This window comes from Zalophus californianus, chromosome 4 (assembly GCF_009762305.2).
Source record: "Zalophus californianus isolate mZalCal1 chromosome 4, mZalCal1.pri.v2, whole genome shotgun sequence".
NCBI classification, from domain to species: domain Eukaryota; kingdom Metazoa; phylum Chordata; class Mammalia; order Carnivora; family Otariidae; genus Zalophus; species Zalophus californianus.
The window spans coordinates 93,297,873-93,315,321 of NC_045598.1; the positions used below are offsets into that span (position 1 = coordinate 93,297,873).

General features: G+C 40.8%; 1 protein-coding gene across 1 annotated transcript; it reads left to right on the forward strand.

The window, feature by feature from the left end:
• The first annotated feature begins 12,651 nt into the window (after positions 1-12,651).
• Positions 12,652-13,671, forward strand: LOC113926418 (olfactory receptor 11A1-like). Its single transcript, XM_027601270.1, has one exon. The coding sequence runs from the start codon at positions 12,652-12,654 to the stop codon at positions 13,669-13,671; it is 1,020 nt and encodes a 339-aa protein (XP_027457071.1).
• Positions 13,672-17,449: the final 3,778 nt, after the last annotated feature.

A 17,449-nucleotide genomic window follows, 5' to 3' on the forward strand; every position in this document is an offset into this window, starting at 1 on the left:
TGGCCTATTCATGTTGTCAATTTCTTCCTGTTTCAGTCTTGGCAGCTTATAGGGTTTCCAGGAAGGCCTCCATTTCATCCAGATTGCTCAATATATCGGCATATAGTTGTTGATAATAATTTCTAATAATTGTTCCTATTTCCTTGGTGTTAGTTGTGATCTCTCCCCTTTCATTCATAATTTTATTAATTTGGGTCCTTTCTCTTTTCTTTTGGATAAGTCTGACCAGTGGTTTATCAAACTTATTAATTCTTTCAAAGACCCAGCTTCTAGTTTATTGATCTGATCTACTATATTTCTGGTTTCTAATTCATTCATCTCTGCTCTGATCTTAATTATTTCTCTCCTAATGCGTGGCTTAGGCATTGTTTGTTGTTTTTTCTCTAGTTCCTAAGGTGTAGAGTTAGTTGGTGAATTCGGGATTTTTCTATTTTTTTGAGTGAGGCTTGGATGGCTATGTATTTCCCCCTTAGGACTGCCTTTGCAGTATCCCATAGGTTTTGGACCGATGTGTTTTCGTTCTCATTGATTTCCATGAATTAAGTTCTTTGATTTCCTGGTTGACCCAAACATTCTTGAGCAGAGTGTTCCTTAGGTTCCAAGTGTTTGAATTTCTGCCAAATATTTTCTTGTGATTAAGTTCCAGTTTTAAAGCATTATGGTCTGAGAATATGCAGGGAATAATCTCAGTCTTTTCGTATTGGTTGATACCTGATTTGTGACCCAGTATGTGGTCTGTTCTGGAGAAATTTCCATGTGCACTCGAGAAGAATGAGTATTCTGTTGTTTTAGGGTGGAATGTTCTGTATATATCTGTGAGGTCCATCTGGTCCAGTGTGTCAATCAATGCTCTTGTTTCTTTGTTGATTTTCTGCTTAGATGATCTGTCTATTGCAGAGAGTGGAGTATTGAGGTCTCCTACAATTAACGTGTTATCAATATGACTCTTTATTTTGGTTAACAGTTGGCTTATGTAGATGGCTGCTCCCATGTTGGGGGCATAGATATTTATAATTGTTAGATCTTCTTGTTGGATACACCCTTTACGAATGATATAGTGTCCTTCTGTGTCTCTAACTACAGTCTTTAGTTTAAAATCTAATTTGTCTGATATAAGAATTGCTACCACTGCTTTCTTTTGAGGTCCATTGGCATGTAAGATGGATCTCCATCCCTTCACTTTCAGTCTGGATGTATCTTTAGGTTCAAAATGAGTCTCTTGTAGACAGCTTCTGGATGGGGCCTGTCTTTTTATCCAATCTACAACCTTGTGCCATTTTATGGGAGCATTTAGGCCATTCACATTGAGAGTGATTATTTGAAAGATATGAATTTATTGTCATCATGTTGCTGGTGAAGACCTTGTTTTTATAGATTGTCCCTGTAAATTTCTGTTGTATATCACTCTTGGGGTCTTTCTCCTTTTATAGACCCCGCCCTTAATATTTCTTGCAAGGCCGGCTTAGTGATCATATATTCTTTCAGTTTCTGCCGGTCTGAAGCTCTGCATCTCTCCATCCATTCTAAATGACAGCCTTGCCAGATAAAGTATACTTGGCTGCATGTTCTTCTCATTTAGTACCCTGAATATGTCTTGCCAGTTCTCTATGGATAGGTCTGACGTTATTCTGATGTTCCTCCCTCTGTACGTAAGGAATCTCTTCCCCCTAACTGCCCTTAAGATGGTTTCCTTTGTTCTAAGATTTGCGAGTTTTACCATTACATGCCGGGATGCTGGCCTATTTTCCTTCATCTTTGGAGGGGTCCTCTCTGCCTCTAGGACACAAATGTTTGTTTCATTCCCCAGATTAGGGAAGTTCTCAGCTACAATTTGCTCAAATATAACTTCTAGTTCTCTCTTTCTCTCTCCACCCCCTCAGAGATTCCAATAATTCTAACATTGGAATGTTTCATGGTGTCACTTATTTCTCTGATTCTATTTTCATGGATTCTGAGTTGTTTTTCCCTGGCCTCCTCTCTTCCCTTTTTATCTTAAATGGTCTTCCAGGTCACAAATTCGTTCTTCTGCCTCACTTACCCTCGCTATTAGATTACCTAGATTAGATTGGATCTCATTGATAGCATTTTTAAATTCTGCCAATTCAGCTTTCATTTCTGCCCTTAGAGACTCTATGTTGCCATTAATTGATTTCTCCATTCTAGTTATTGTCTTCACAATTGCTAGCCTGAATTCCATCTCCGACATCTTGGTTATATCTGGATCCATTTGTAAATCTGTGGTGTAAATCATAATCTCAATCTTTCCTATTTTGGGGGGTCCTCTTCTTAGTTATTCTGTTGAGGGGTGGTTGAGGGTATGTATAGAGTCCAAATTATTGACCACAACCCAAGCAAGATGCACTTGTTTTCTAGGGACCTTAAGGCTGATGGTTTCTTGTTTTCTCAGGCTGTCTTCTGGGGGAGGGGCCTGCCACGCTGTTACTCAGGCAACTCTGTTTGGGTAGAGTTGCCCTGCCCCCTGTGGCAGGGGATGGGCTCAGTGAAAAACCGGTTTTGGGTGGGCTTTTGTTTTCTGGCAGCTTTGCCTGGCAGCTTTCTGTGTCCCTTCTGAGAGTTAGAGCAGAAGAGACTGTTTCCAACCCTTTGCCTCAGAGCAGAGAGATTGCAGTCTGTTCTTCAGTGAGCTCTCCAGGCCACACTATCTCCATTTCTGTCTGTGCTGCTATAAACTGCAGCATCCTGGGTTTTACGCCCTTCAGCAGCTCTCCCAGTCCTCGCCTCCATGTCAGGGCCTGTCTCTGTCCTTTGTGCTTCTAAAACCACCAGCCACCCCCAGTTTGCATGCATGTCCCTTCTGCTCTGGGTTTCTGTCTGGGGGACTGCCCTAAGGTCCTTTCCCCACCACTACTAGTCTGCAAGTTTGTGCTCTGTCCCCTGCAGGGGAGGCTATCACTCACTGGTGGTGTAGGATCCCAAAAGTCAGGCTCCCTCCCCCTTCTGTTTATCCTCTAATACCTACCCATGGAATCACAGCTCCCCACTTCGTACCTCGAAACCAACCGCCTGTGATATTCTGTTTGTAGAGATCTACATCTATCTTCTTACATCTCAGGCTGATTTTGTGGCTGTTCAGAGTGGTCTGGTAGATATCCAGCTCAATTCCCAGAATCAGTTTGAATAGGGTCCCCTACTCCTCCACCATCTTTCCCCTCTCTGTATAAAATTATTTTAATTAATTTTATCAAATAAACAAATTTAATATTTAAATAAATTAATTAATAAAATAAAATTTAAATTTTTAATTAAAAATAATTTAAAAATAAAGTCTAGTTTGATAAAAAAGGATAAATTTACAGGTCAATAAAATAAAATTTAGAGTGCAGATATAAACCCTTACATCTATTGTCAGTTGGTTTTTGAGATTCATGCAAAGGCCATTCATTGGAGGAAAGAAATCTTTTCCACAACTGATGATGGAATACCTAGATATTTACATACAAAAGAATGAGGTTGGATCCTTACTTCACACCACAGGTAAAATTTAACACAAAATCATTCAAAGATCTAAATGTAAGAGCTAAACAATAAAAACTATTTGACGAAAACATAGGGATAAATCTCCATGAATTGGATTAGCAATGGATTCTTAGATAAAATAGCAAAAACAAAAGATTTTTTAAAAAAGATAAATTGGGTTTAATGAAAATAAAATTTTTCTATATCAAAGCACATCACCAAGAAAGTGATAAAACCCACAGAATTAGAGATAACATTTGCTAAGCATATTAAAAATACTTGCAAATTACATACCTGATGAGAATCTAGCATACAGAATATGGAAGAAACTCTTACAACTCAACAACAAAATAACCCAATTATAAAAATTAACAAAAGACTTGAACAGAGATTTCTCCAAAGAATATATACAAATGGCCACTAAACACATGAAGAAGTGTTCAACATCATTAGTCATTAGAGATTTGCAGATAAAAGCCATAATGATATACTATATCACCCCCACTGGGCTGGCTTTAATGATAAGAAAAAGAAAATAATAAGTGTTGATAAAGATGTGAAGAAATTAGAAATCTCATACATTGCTAGTGAAAATATAAAATGGTACAATCATTGTCAAAACGCATTAGCAGTTTCTCAAAAATGTAAAAATAGAATTACCATATCACCCAGCAATTCTGGAGAATTAAAAACAAAACAGAAACAAGTACACAAATGTTTATAGCAGTATTTGTGACAACCAAAGAATTAAAATAAAAATATTAAAGTCACTCAAATTTCTATCAACTGGTGAATGGATAAACATATTGTGATATAACCATACAATGCAATATTATTCAACCATAAAAAGAATAAAGTACTGATATGTGCTACAACATGGATGAATCCTTAAAATATATATTGAAATATTAAGTGAAAGAAGCCAGACCCAAAGGTCACATATTGGGAGAAAATTGGAAATGCTATTTTGGAGATAAATATTAGCCAGATCTGGGATTCAGGATCTGGTCCAGTTTATAGGCTAGGCATATAACAAGACCTCAAAGACAATTAATAGTATTAGAATCTAACATAGACATGTATATAGACACAAGATTTGTGTTTGTCCTTGACAAATCAAGTTACAAATGACCTCCCCTCCCCCCCTTTTTTTCTTGATAAGAATTAAAGAGGGCACGTGTTGTGATGAGCACAGGGTGTTATATGCAAGTAATGAATCGTTGAACACTACATCAAAAACTTATGATGTACTATATGCTGGCTAACTGAACATAATAAAAAAAGAATTACCTTCTTGAAATTTTCATAACAAAGATAGTCTTCGTAAGAATTCTTGAGAACACTGTGTAGAACATTTATGTATCAAAGGCACAGAAAAAGAATGCAAGCTTCTCTAAGAAGTTTTGTTCCCTGAAGGCCAGAAATTTTATAATACTTACAAGCCTTTTGAGATAAATAGGGGAGGTTTGGGGATTGGTAAAAATGATTGGTGGACTCTGAATTGTTTTGGAGCCATATCACTGGTCCTGTAAAGACCAGATTGCAAAACAAGAACAATTACTTTTAATTCCTCAAAGAATTGGGGTGCTGCCTACATGATATCAAGGACTGACACACCACCCACCTAAGTTGGACATTTCTCTTTCCCTCAGTGTATAGTTAGCTTAGGAGAGAAGACCTAAAAATATTCCTATCAGGTTCTGAATACCAGCTGCAAATTTGGTCAAACTTCTAATGGTAAAGTTATTAAATCTTTTCAAATATCTTGTCAGGTTTCAGCCAGACAAACAGTAAATATTTCTGGCAGTATTGTTGCAGGATTTTTTCTCCATTGGTGCCTGTGGTTCTTGGTCTTGCCACTTCGAAGAATGGAGACATAGCAGAGTAGTGGGCAACAAAGCAAGGTTTATTGAGCAAAAGCAAAATGATAATAAAAAGCTCCCAAGGAGGGAGGGGACCCGAAGGGGTTACCACCAGAGTTTCTAAGTCTAGGGGTTTTTATGGGCTTGTTGGTGGGCTGTTTTAATCTGATTAACCCTGAGCCTGTCATCCAATCAGGTTTTTGTCATTATGGGAAAGGGTAGAGGGCTCCTTCCAAGGTAGTGTAAAATCCTCTTAAGGGTGGTTTCCTCTTAGGGCAGGGGGGCCCCTTGTCCCTGCCTGCCTGCCTCCCAATTATCCTTCATCAGTGATTAAACAACCTTATGGAACCAAGAGGCATCCTCAAAGATGGTGCAAAAGATAATACAATCCTCACAAGTTCTAGAGCCACTCTCAAAGATAGCCAAAGACAGAACCCACAACCTACATGCCCCAAGCAGGCAGAAATCCAAGGCAAGGTCTTAGAACATAAAATCAGACAAGCAAGAAGACAATAGCCATCCCTGGGAGAGAAAGATCAATGACCAATTGCTCTGGATTTGGAAAGGAAAGGCCAATGTGAAATTTTATTTTCCTCTCTTGACAAGGCTCAGGAGGTAATCTATTTACAAAAATTCTTGAGGATCCTCTATGGGCTGAAAAAAGTTCTTTTTTTTTAAGGTTTTATTTATTTATTTGACAGAGAGACAGAACACAGGAAGGGGAGTGGGAGAGGGAGAAGCAGGCTTCCTGCTGAGCAGGGAGCCTGATGCAGGGCTCCATCCCAGGACTCTGGGATCATGACCTGAGCCAAAAGCAGATGCTTAACCAACTGAGCCACCCAGGCACCCCTAAAAAAAGTTCTTTAACTAAAGCCCTCAGTTTGGTCTTTGACCAAGGAGTAAAAGATACCTGAAGAGGTGTGCTTGTAGCCTTGGGTGGTCTTATTTTAAAGGGTAACTTTTTAATACTCTTCAGAGTGGAAAAGCAACTTAGAGGATTCCTAGAATGAGCACTCAAATAAAGGAAGGTAGAGGGAAACAGTAGGGGTTACTTCTTATATTCTTATAGTCTTTCATTTTCAGTACATTCTATCTTTTTCATTAACCTTCTGCAATGAATCTTTCAATGAGAACATTTTGGAATTTTGAAACATTTTAGAGGCTTCTGCATGACAATTAAAAGAGGTATCCCATTCTGTTTAATTTGGGAACGTTTACTTTCAAATATACTTCTTGAATGATCATATCTAACTGGAACATTCCTCATAATGGCCACTGTAATTCTAGGTTGTGTTTAGTAAGACTTTGCCACTTTTGTAACTATAGCCTCCATGACTATAGTCTTTATACATAAAAAATACAGGTGTGCCAAAAGGTGGAACTCTCAACTCTTTGAATATAAAGAAACCCATTTTTTTAAGCTAGGCTCTTGGGTTTCTCAGAGCCAAACTAATACCTACGAGGGATGTGCTGTGGAGATCATTCTAAATAAAGTAATCTTTGCTGTTTTCATCAGTGACCTTTTACTTTTCAGGTATAATTTGCCATTTAAAACCGTTTTTAGTTTCAAGAACCACTTCCATTACCTATTCACAGCCTCAATTCTGGCACCAGAGGGGCCCCCCCCTTTTTTAAAGGGGACAGATGTTTATTGACAACACTGCAAGGGGGCAGAGGGCAGGACAGCAAGGGAGGGACTGTCTGCCCTACAGCCCCTTTTTAACCAGACAGGGTAACAGTACCATGTGCAGTCTGGAGGAAGGGGCTCGCTAAAATAGAAAGAACATCGCATTGAAGGCAGACCTTTGCTCACATATTTATTCATGTGATGTATAAGTTTTATTTATATATATATATATATTAAAGATTTTATTTATTTATTTGACAGAGAGAAACACAGCGAGAGAGGGAACACAAGCAGAGGGAGTAGGAGAGGGAGAAGCAGGCTTCCCGCGGAGCAGGGAGCCCGATGCGGGGCTCGATCCCAGGACTCTGGGATCATGACCTGAGCCAAAGGCAGACGCTTAACCAACTGAGCCACCCAGGCACCCCAAGTTTTACTTATACTTTATATTAAGATTTATAAATACTATTTTTATTAATATAACATTTATAATATTTATAAATATTAATATATTTATTATAAATCTTACTATGCGCCAGGCTCCGAGGTAGATACAATAGTGATGGAAATAGACATGCTCTGCCTTCATGGAGCTTTCGGTCCAATCCCAGCCCCCTTACATTCTTCTGCTTGGGTAATTTTGAACAAGTCACTTCATCTCTCAAAGCCTGGATTTCCTCATTTGTACGATGGGCAATATGGACAAAGGTTGTAAAGATTATGGAGAGTATAGGCTTTACCCCAAGCCTGGCATACAGTGGTTACTCAGTAGATTTCAATGAGGACATCGTAGTCAAAAACCTCATGTATTCAGATATGTGTTCATTCATGAGTTCAGATAGTGGCAAATACCAAGGTTTCAGGAAATCTGGGTACTAGTTCATAGAGAAAACACTTCAGTTCTAATGAACAAATGAGGTCATTTCAATTCATTGATTATTTTATTGTTTCATTTGTTATACTTATCAGACAGCTGTATTAATCTGTTAGCTGGAACAAAAATCTCTTCAGTTTGTAATGCCTGTCAGTAGATGATAATTCTAATTGTATAAGGTCATCAATCACAAACTTACATTTCCTAGAAGAGGGCTAGCCTCAGTTACAATTTTTAATAAATGACACGTATCCGGGAGGACACAGTTCTTTAGAATCCTAGTTATTGGCTTTGACAACAAATGTTTGCTATCATAGATATTTCAGTTCCCTACCGAACCTACACAATAAGGAAATGCCCAGCCATTCTTTTCCAGAGGATAGAAAAAACTGAATACTTCTTTCAAAGTATTGTTTTAATCCATTCCCCGAAGCGTAACATAATTATGCATTTTTAATCACTAAATTAGAGCTTTTGATACAGGTAATATAAATGCAAATAGTCATTATTAAAATAGGAGCTGAACGCACAGCAAAGGAAAAAAGATCTCCTCTAAGGTGAAGGTAACCTGGTTTCACATAATTTGCAAAACAAAAGCAATTCCCCACCAGAGTCATTTGGGAAATGCCCATGAGCACCAGCATCAGAGGAGGTGATGGCTTTGCCCACTGAGGAACTCCAGTTTACACAGAGGAAGGTTGAGACAGGAAGAAAATTCAAGTGGCCTCCTAGATTCATGTGGAAAGACAGCCCCAATTTAGTTTTCATCAAGGGAGGTAGCTCTCTGGATAAAAGCAGGATTCCAGACGTGTAGCCCAATTCTCTGAATCCAGGCGAGGTGGACATGCCATTGTCTCTGTGGCCTGGTTCCCCAAAGTAAGAGTGGACCCCTCTGAGGCACAGGTAAAGCTCCTCTATTCTGCTGGCATACACTTCAGTGTTTCCTGTTTTGAGTCTGTCCTTTGCCATATGAGGCCAGGGGTACAATTCCCTAGCACACTAGATCAACTATCAGTGTAGTAACAAAATCAAACTATGTCTATCTGGTTAACCAACTGTTCACCTGAATTCACCAGCAGCTGGCAAGAGTCTACAGCCCTTATCAATAAGCCAAGTGTTGGCTGAATTGATTGGTTGGTTGACTGATACTTAATTCAGCTAAGAGAAAGGATCCCATTCATACAGCACCCAAGTCACTTCCTGTTCCCTCTTGCTTTTTGGTTAATGGAAGCTGCAAAACCTATGATTCCTTCCTATTTGTTTTTACTTTGCTTTGTGAGAACTGTCTTCTCTTTCCTACAAATTTGCTTTGTGTGTGTCTTGGGGGAATGGAATATTTGCCAATCAGCAAAAACCCTGAAGTTTGGAAGGGACGTGAAAAATCATCAAACCCCAATAATTCTTCAGTGGTTAAGTCTTTGATTGTTTTCATATTTATTTTTGTTGAACATCTCCAGTGAAGGGAAGCAGTTATATTCCTAAAAGAGCTCACCTATGTTTAGATAGCAATAACTGTGCTGATATAACTGGGGAGAATAGAGGGAAGGGCAGAGAAAGAGGTGAAGAGGAGAGGAGGGGGGAGGGAGAAAGCTCTACCACTAACTGAGCACTTACTCTGACCCCAGCCCTGTGCCCAAAGGAATTACAGCCATATTATGTTGTTTGGGCTTGTGGCTCTAGAGTCAAGCAGCATACAGGGGCAGAGTTCACATAAGGGCATGATTCCCTCACTTCTGCTAAGGAAACAAGAGCAAGAGATAGTGGCTGCACGTTAGGGTATGTTGGCCAGGATCACCGACCTCTCTGCTGCCCTACGAATCCTCATTGGCACTCCCTGGAGACAGCAGAGTTCTTTTTCCCTTAAAGGTTATAAAATGCCTTTGCTTACTTCTCTTCGTGGTCGAGCAGGGATTGGAATCCAGGCCTGTTTAGTGTTAGAGCCTGTGTTCTCAACAAGGCATTGCTAATTAGTTCTATCCTACCTTTCACTGGCTTTCTATTCTTCGTCATGTCTCTGCACCGCATCCAGCTGGTGCTGCAGCCCCGCAGCAGAAATGTAATTAACTGGCTGGTAGAAGGGAAGTGGTAATCCCCTGTGCACATTCTCAAGTGTTCTTGGATTTTTTTAAGGTAAGAAGTTGACCCGATTTTTTGGTAAGATTATAAAGAAAGGACATAGAAATAGCCGTGTGAAAGCAAGTCCAGGTGACAGGTAGAGAAGGCTGTTAGAGTTTGTGACCCTTTATGGGATGGCTCCTTCAGCAGCCAACAATGCGGACCTCCCTTTACCTGAAGTTAAAAGCGTGATAGGTTGCTTCATGGAACTTTCCTCTTCCCGCCTCCGTGAGACAATGCAAACTAGCTCATGTACCCAGGCCCCAGGAACAGCAGTGTCCGTGGTTAGGAGTGAGGGACTGAGGGCAAGTCAGAATCTCATCTCTGCCACTTTCTAGCTGATGACCATGGGTAAGTGATTTAACTTCTCTGTGACTTCATCTACAAAGGAAGGATAATAAGTCAGGGTAATAACCCACCCTCTAGAGGGTTGCTGCGATGATGGAGTTCTATTTTTTTCAGCACTTGGGACATGCCTGGGATCCAATGATGTCCTCCTCATTGGCAGGAATCACAGCAGCAACCAGGAGTCTGGCTGTGCGCAGTCAGAACCAAAGCCCTCCCTCCGAGATCTCAGATCCTTATTTGTGCTTTTCAGGGATGAAGAGAAGGCATCTCTTTGTGCCTTCCCCATGCTCCACTCAATAGACTCAGAATCTGAGTCACCAGTTGCCAAGCGTCCCATGGACACCAAGACTCTCAGTCAGCACCAATGCCAGGTTAGTTCTGTGAGCCATGTGGAAAGCTAGAACTGGGACCCCACTGAATGATACCTAGGACACTGGGTCAATTTTAAAATGGGATTCAGGTACTGCCAGAAGGTCTTAATATGATGAGAGAGCACTGGAAGGGCTTTCATGACTCAGACAATTACATGCACAAACACTGCAGGATGTGGCAAAACAAACAGGGACTCATTGCCAATGGCTCCTTCAAAGTAAAGGCAATTTCTTGGTGAACTTATGCAACGTTGGCAGCCCAGAGCAGCCAGCAATTTCGCTTTGTATTTATGTTCTTGCACATTCTAGGCACATGTTACGTTCTTCTCCCTCCTGGTATCCCATTTTATGAATGAGAGACTGTGTCCCAGAGAAGTTAAATGCCTTGTTTCAAAGTCTGACCCTTATAAAGCCACACTCTTGGCTTTGTACAGGGCTCTCTGGCTATTCCCTGATAACTACCTTGTTATTACCCTGGTGCTTCCCATACCTGTACATGGGGCTCCCCATCTCCACCTGCAGCAATATGCTCCTTCCATAACTATCTTCAGAGGTAACGGATCCAGGGGGCGCCTGGGTGGCTCAGTTGGTTAAGCATCTGCCTTCAGTTCATGATCCCAGCGTCCTGGGATTGAGCCCATAGTTGGGCCCCCTGCTCAGCAGGGAGTCTGCTTCTCCCTCCCCCTGCTCTTGCGCTCTCACTCACTCTCTCTCCCTCTCAAATAAATAAATATAATCTTTAAAAAATAGAAGAAGAAGAAGAAGAAAGTAACGGATCTAGTACAAGGGGGTTGAGAAGAGTCAAATGGTTTCAGCCTCTGGCCCTGTCTGAGGATAGCAGTATTTCTTGGGTAGGTCCCCTTTCTGTCCTGAATTTCAGGGTAGGGCCTTCGGCTTGGACTAAGATAGAATTGAGGAGGAGACCTGGGCCTTCTTATCTCATTCAAAAGAAGGTGCTGCTACCTTATACTCAATTGGCTGGTTACACACAGTGCCTTAGGCCACCTGGTTCTGAATCTTCTCCCATTTACTGCTGCCCAACATAAAATCTTTTTTTTAAGATTTTATTATTTATTTGAGGGGGGGAGAGTGCATGTGCATGAGAGAGAGAGAGAGGGTGGGAGCATTAGCACAAACACGAGCACAAGCAGGGGAAGCAGTCAGAGGGAGACGGAGAAGCAGACTCCCTGCTCCCAGGACCCTGGGATCATGACCTGAGCAGAGGGCAGAGGTTCAACCGACTGAGCCGCCCAGGCACTCCTCATAAAGTCTTTTTAATGACCTGATTTTTAAAACTGTGAGAGAAAGCACCCCTGCCTCTGAATTACACCAGCATGAGCACTCATGTGATTTTCTCTTGCTAATGTTCTGGAAACTGTAACAGAAATAAGAAATCTCTCAACTCACTGAGAAGCTGAAAGGAGAAAAATTCATAGTAGATATGATAGGGACCATAGGTAGGATAGGACCACTGCATAACCAGTGCTTGAGGAGGGAGAGGGGAGTTCTTTGTCCTGGGCCCTTGATTCTCTAGGTCCTGCCTTAGAGTTCAAAAATTCTTTGGAATGTGCCTACCTTCCTTTTAGATCTTCTATTCTTTCCATAATTCCCCAAGCCACCATAGTGCATTCAGGACGAGCATATAGCAGATGATTCTTCTTCCCTTTGTTTTTCCTCTGTCCTTTCTCCCCTTTGTATTCTTCTTCCCCTTCCTTCAATGTCCTGCTTTCCTCAAAGCCTGACATTGCTCCGGATGAAATGAAGACACAGGCAGGAGAAGGGGGCGGGGGGGATTGGAGTGGTCACAAGTTCTTACTGCAAATTCTTTTCTTTCCCATTTCAGGCTTGGAAAAAAAAGATACTCCTCCACCCAAATGAAAAACCTTCCAAAAACCTGAACAGGGAATGAAAATCACCCACATCAGCCCATGGTCTATGCGTAAGCTAGAACACTCTGCACTTTGCATGTCTTATCACTGGATGTCCTGGGAAAGCCAAGGCCTCCTGCCCTGGGAAAACCAAACAACCATTGTGGAATTTGTGCTTCGAGGATTCTCCTCCAACCAACAGCTAAATATTTTCTTCTTCATAATGTTTTTTGCTTTCTACATCTTAATCATTTCTGGAAACATCCTCATTGTTCTGCTAGTTTTGTTCACCCAGCACCTCCACAGCCCCATGTACTTCTTCCTGGTGAATTTGCCCTTATTAGAGATCTGCTATACCTCCAATATTGTCCCCAAGATGTTGCTGATTATCATAGCCCAACAGAAGACTATCTCTGTGGCGGGGTGCCTGGCACAGTTCTACTTCTTCGGATCCCTGGCTGCAACAGAGTGTCTCCTGCTCGCTGTGATGTCCTATGACCAATACCTGGCCATCTGCCAACCTCTCCACTATCCCTTCCTCATGACTGGCCCCCTTTGCATTAGGCTGGCTGTCAGCTCTTGGATCTGCTGCTTCCTCCTTACAGCAATCACTGTGGTCCTACTGTCTAGACTAACCTTCTGTGGACCCAATGAGATTGATCACTTCTTCTGCGACTTCACCCCTCTGGTCCATCTCTCCTGCATGGCCTCCTCACTGACTGAGATCATCGCCTTCACCACCTCCTCTGCAGTAACCCTGGTTCCATTTTTCCTCATCGCTGCCTCCTACTCCTGCATTCTTGTTGCTATCCTAAGAATTCCATCTAGGACAGGCCGGAGAAAGGCCTTCTCCACCTGCTCCTCCCACCTCACCGTGGTCACAGTGTTTTATGGGACACTCATCACCACGTACCTTGTGCCTTCGGCCAATTCTTCACAACTCTTGTGCAAAGGATTCTCTCTGCTCTACACCATCCTGACACCCATGTTCAACCCCATCATCTACCCCCTGAGAAACAGAGACATCCATGAAGCCCTGAAGATGTGCTTGAGTAAGAAGGCAGCTTTCCTCCTCAGCTGTTGCAAAGAGGAAAAGTTGGATATTTGTCCAGGGGACAAGGAATTGGATTGAGTAATTTAGATTCTACGTAAAAGGCACCACCTGCACTGGGAGTTATTAAAGCCAGATGACTGGATGCTTCTGAGCATGGCTGTGGATGCTGCGGAGTTCTGACAGCCTCAGGTGAACTAGGGTCCCAGGAATGGCCTCAGTAGGTCAAGTTCTGTTCCATTATCTTCAGTAGATCTGGATCTTTGTGTAAAAGCTCACCTGACAAATAAGCTGCTAAGGTTGGTTGCTCATTTATTCAAATATTCATCAAGGTCTACTATGTCTGAGATACTGTACTACATATAGGTGATAAAGTGAACAAAAACAGAGACAGTCCCTGCTTTCACGGAACCTGCAGTCTATAAGGGGATGACAAACATTAATCAGATAACTAACATAAAACTACATATAAATATAAAACTACACTTGTGATTCAAAATTTAAAAAAAATAAGATGACTAGTACTTACCTATTAGAATGGCTAAAATCCAGAACACTGACAACTCCAAATGCTGGTGAAGATGTGGAGCCACAGGAACTGTCATTCATTGCCAGCAGAAATGCAAAATGGTACAGCCACTTTAAGATAGTTTGGAAGTTTCTTACAAAACTTCATAAGCTTTTACCGTACAATCCAGTTATCACATTCCTTGGTATTTACCCAAATGAGTTTAAAGTTATGTTTACACAAAAAACTTCACATGGCTGTTTATAGCAGCTTTATTCATAATTGTCCAAACTTTGAAGCAACCAAGATGCCCTTCAATGGATAAATGGAAAAATAAATTGGTAAATTCAGACAGTGGAATATTATTCAATGCTAAAAAAAGTAATAAGCTATCAAGATCTGAAAGATGTGAAGGAAACCTGAAATAGATGTTATTGAGTGAAAGAAGTTAATCATAACATCATATGATCCCAACTATATGACATTCCACAAAAAGGCAAAACTATGGAGACAGTAAAAAATGAGTAGTTGCCAGAGGTTAGGGTCAGGGGAGGGATGATTGGAGAACACAGGATTTTAGGGCAGTGAAACTATTCTGTATGAAACTACAAAGTGGATACATGTCATTATACATTTGGCAGAACCCACAGAATGTACACCACCAAGAGTGCACTCAAATGTAAATTCTATAGGTTCACTGATTGTAACATTTTGGTGGAAAATGTTGATAATGGGTGAGACTGCAAGTATGGGGTATTAACCTTAAAAAAACTGCCAGTTATCTTACCAGCAAAAATGGGTTTATTTGGGAATAACAGAGAATTGCAATCCAGACCAAGCAAGCTATGGCAGAGCCATAGGCAAGTTGGCAGAACGGTAGAGGAAAGCTCTTTTACAGAGGAAACGGGAGAAGTTGGGAAGGCTGTTACAAACAAAATGTCCATTGCAGTAAACAGGGAGTTCAAAGTATAGTGGCTTCTCATTAGTTGGACTGTTGCAGGAGAGGAAGAGAGCCTTTCTTCCTCCTGCTAGTGTAGTAAAGTAGTATCCATGCGCAAATCCATCTCTCCTTATTGGGTCACCAGTTGATGAGGGGTAGGGCATAAATGTTCCCTCTGCTGGTCTCCCAACACCATTCTAAATGAGATTTCAACTAACATAACATAATAAAATAAAATAAAATAAAATAAAATGAGATTTCCTTTTATTAATAATTCACCTTGTCCCCCTTTTGATCAAGATCTCTCTTTGAAAGCATCACTGATCAAGAGTCAGGTTTTCCATATTTAGTGGTTTTGCCCCTCAGTGCCAGGAAGGACCTTTCCTGATTGTCACATCCTACATTGGAGGGAAAGTGCATAGCAGTTGGAAACCACTTAAGACTACATTTGAGTAACAAGGAAGGTTAGGAGGGAAAAACTCTCAGGTACTCCAACTTAAAGCCCATATCTTGTCAAGGTCAGTTTAGAGATCATCTCAGAGCATGAGATAGCATCACCTTATTGGGTACATTATTTTTAAAAAAAGTTTTGACAGGCAACAAAATATAAAATGTAAAATAATTATGAAAAATAAGAGAAGTAACATAACAATTCCAAATTGTGTGATGGTTCTAAACCAGGACTCTAGGTCTGAAAAGTAGCCAACTGAAATATTCATTGGCGGGCACCTGGGTGGCTCAGTCATTAAGTGTCTACCTTCAGCTCAGGTCATGAGCCTGGGGTCCTGGGATCGAGCCCCACATCAAGCTCCCTGCTCAGTGGGAAGCCTTCTCCCTCTCCCACTTCCTTCCCCTGCTTGTGTTCCCTCTCTCGCTGTGTCTCTCTCTGTTAAATAAATAAATAAAGTCCTTAATAAAAAAGAAATATTCTACTGGCACTGATTTTGACTTATGGGAAAAAGGTCCTCCTTATGAAGGCAAACTCCCATAGTATGCCTCCTAGAAGTCACAAAAGCAGAATAGTAAATATTGTGAGAGCACAATGAAAGAGTTAACCAAAGACATTTGGGAAGATACAATATAGGAATAAACATAAAGCAGTAGCTGATTAACTTTTTGAAAACTTCAAAGACATTTTAAAAGAATGCTGTAATTTCAAAAGAACTGTTTAGGACCAAATGTATTATCGACAACACAGTCAGCAAGGTTGAAAATTCAGAGACCATGAATTTGGAAAAGAATCTTAAGTCAGTGTATAGTTCAGATGAAAGAAAATTTGTGAATTCTGAACTTTCTAACCCTTCAGAAAAAGCAAGTGAAAAATTAATTTGTCCCAGGATCATGAGGCTATTTCCAAAAGGCCATAATCGAAAGAAAAGTTTTCCCCCTTTTGCAAGGGCTTGGGAAATGCAGACAGGGCACTGTCTTCCCATACAGAAGAGGGAAGAAGCACAGTGAGAAAAAGGTATACAAGCCTGGTATGGACACCTTGGAAAAGCTCTCATCAGATAACTGCTTCAATTCCTGGAAATCTTTACTTTCAGATCACCAGATGGTGTGCACTTCCAGTCAGGCATTGGTGCTTTCTTTCTTTCTTTTTTTTTACTGTGAATATTTTGCTTTATTGAAAACAAATCTACTAAATGACAAAGATCATAAAAATTGTATACTGATAAAAATCCTTAAATTGTTAATTTCACCTTTACCAATGATCTGGTTCTGCTCTTTTTCTATTTTAATGATAGCTTTCAAATTCAAAACTGCTTTCAACTTACACATTTACATATGTAATAACTGCTGGTGAAAACATCAATTCTGTAGCATAGTCCCTCTTACATGAGTACTTATTTCTTTTATTTTATTATGTTATGTTAGTCACCATACAACACATCATTAGTTTTTGATGTAGTGACCCACGATCCATTGTTTTCATATAACACCCAGTGCTCCATGCAGTACGTGCCCTCCTTAATACCCATCACCGGGCTAACCCATCCCCCCACCCCCCTCGCCTCTAAAACCCTGTTTGTTTCTCAGAGTCCATAGTCTCTCATGGATTATCTCTCCCTCCGATTTCCCTCCCTTCATTTTCCCCTTCCTTCTCCTAATGTCCTCCATGCTATTCCTTATGTTCCACAAATAAGTGAAACCATATGATAATTGACTTTACATGCATCACATGGATCCAAGAATTTCTTCCCAGGAGTTTGGTGGCACAAGGGTTGGTTAGAAGTTCCTGATAATGGCCTGTCCAGTGAGGTTGAAGAGTCTTTCTGGAAGTGTCTTTTCCAACCCCAGTGAAATCTCTAGGTTGCAAGACACTTAAGGTCATTGTCTTCTAGGAGTGCACTAAGAAGTTCCTGATAATGGCCTGTCCAGTGAGGTTGAAGAGTCTTTCTGGAAGTGTTTTT

Coding starts and splice junctions, on each gene's coding strand:
- LOC113926418 (XM_027601270.1), top strand. CDS start 12,652: ATGTCCTGGGAAAGCCAAGGCCTCCTGCCCTGGGAAAACCAAACAACC.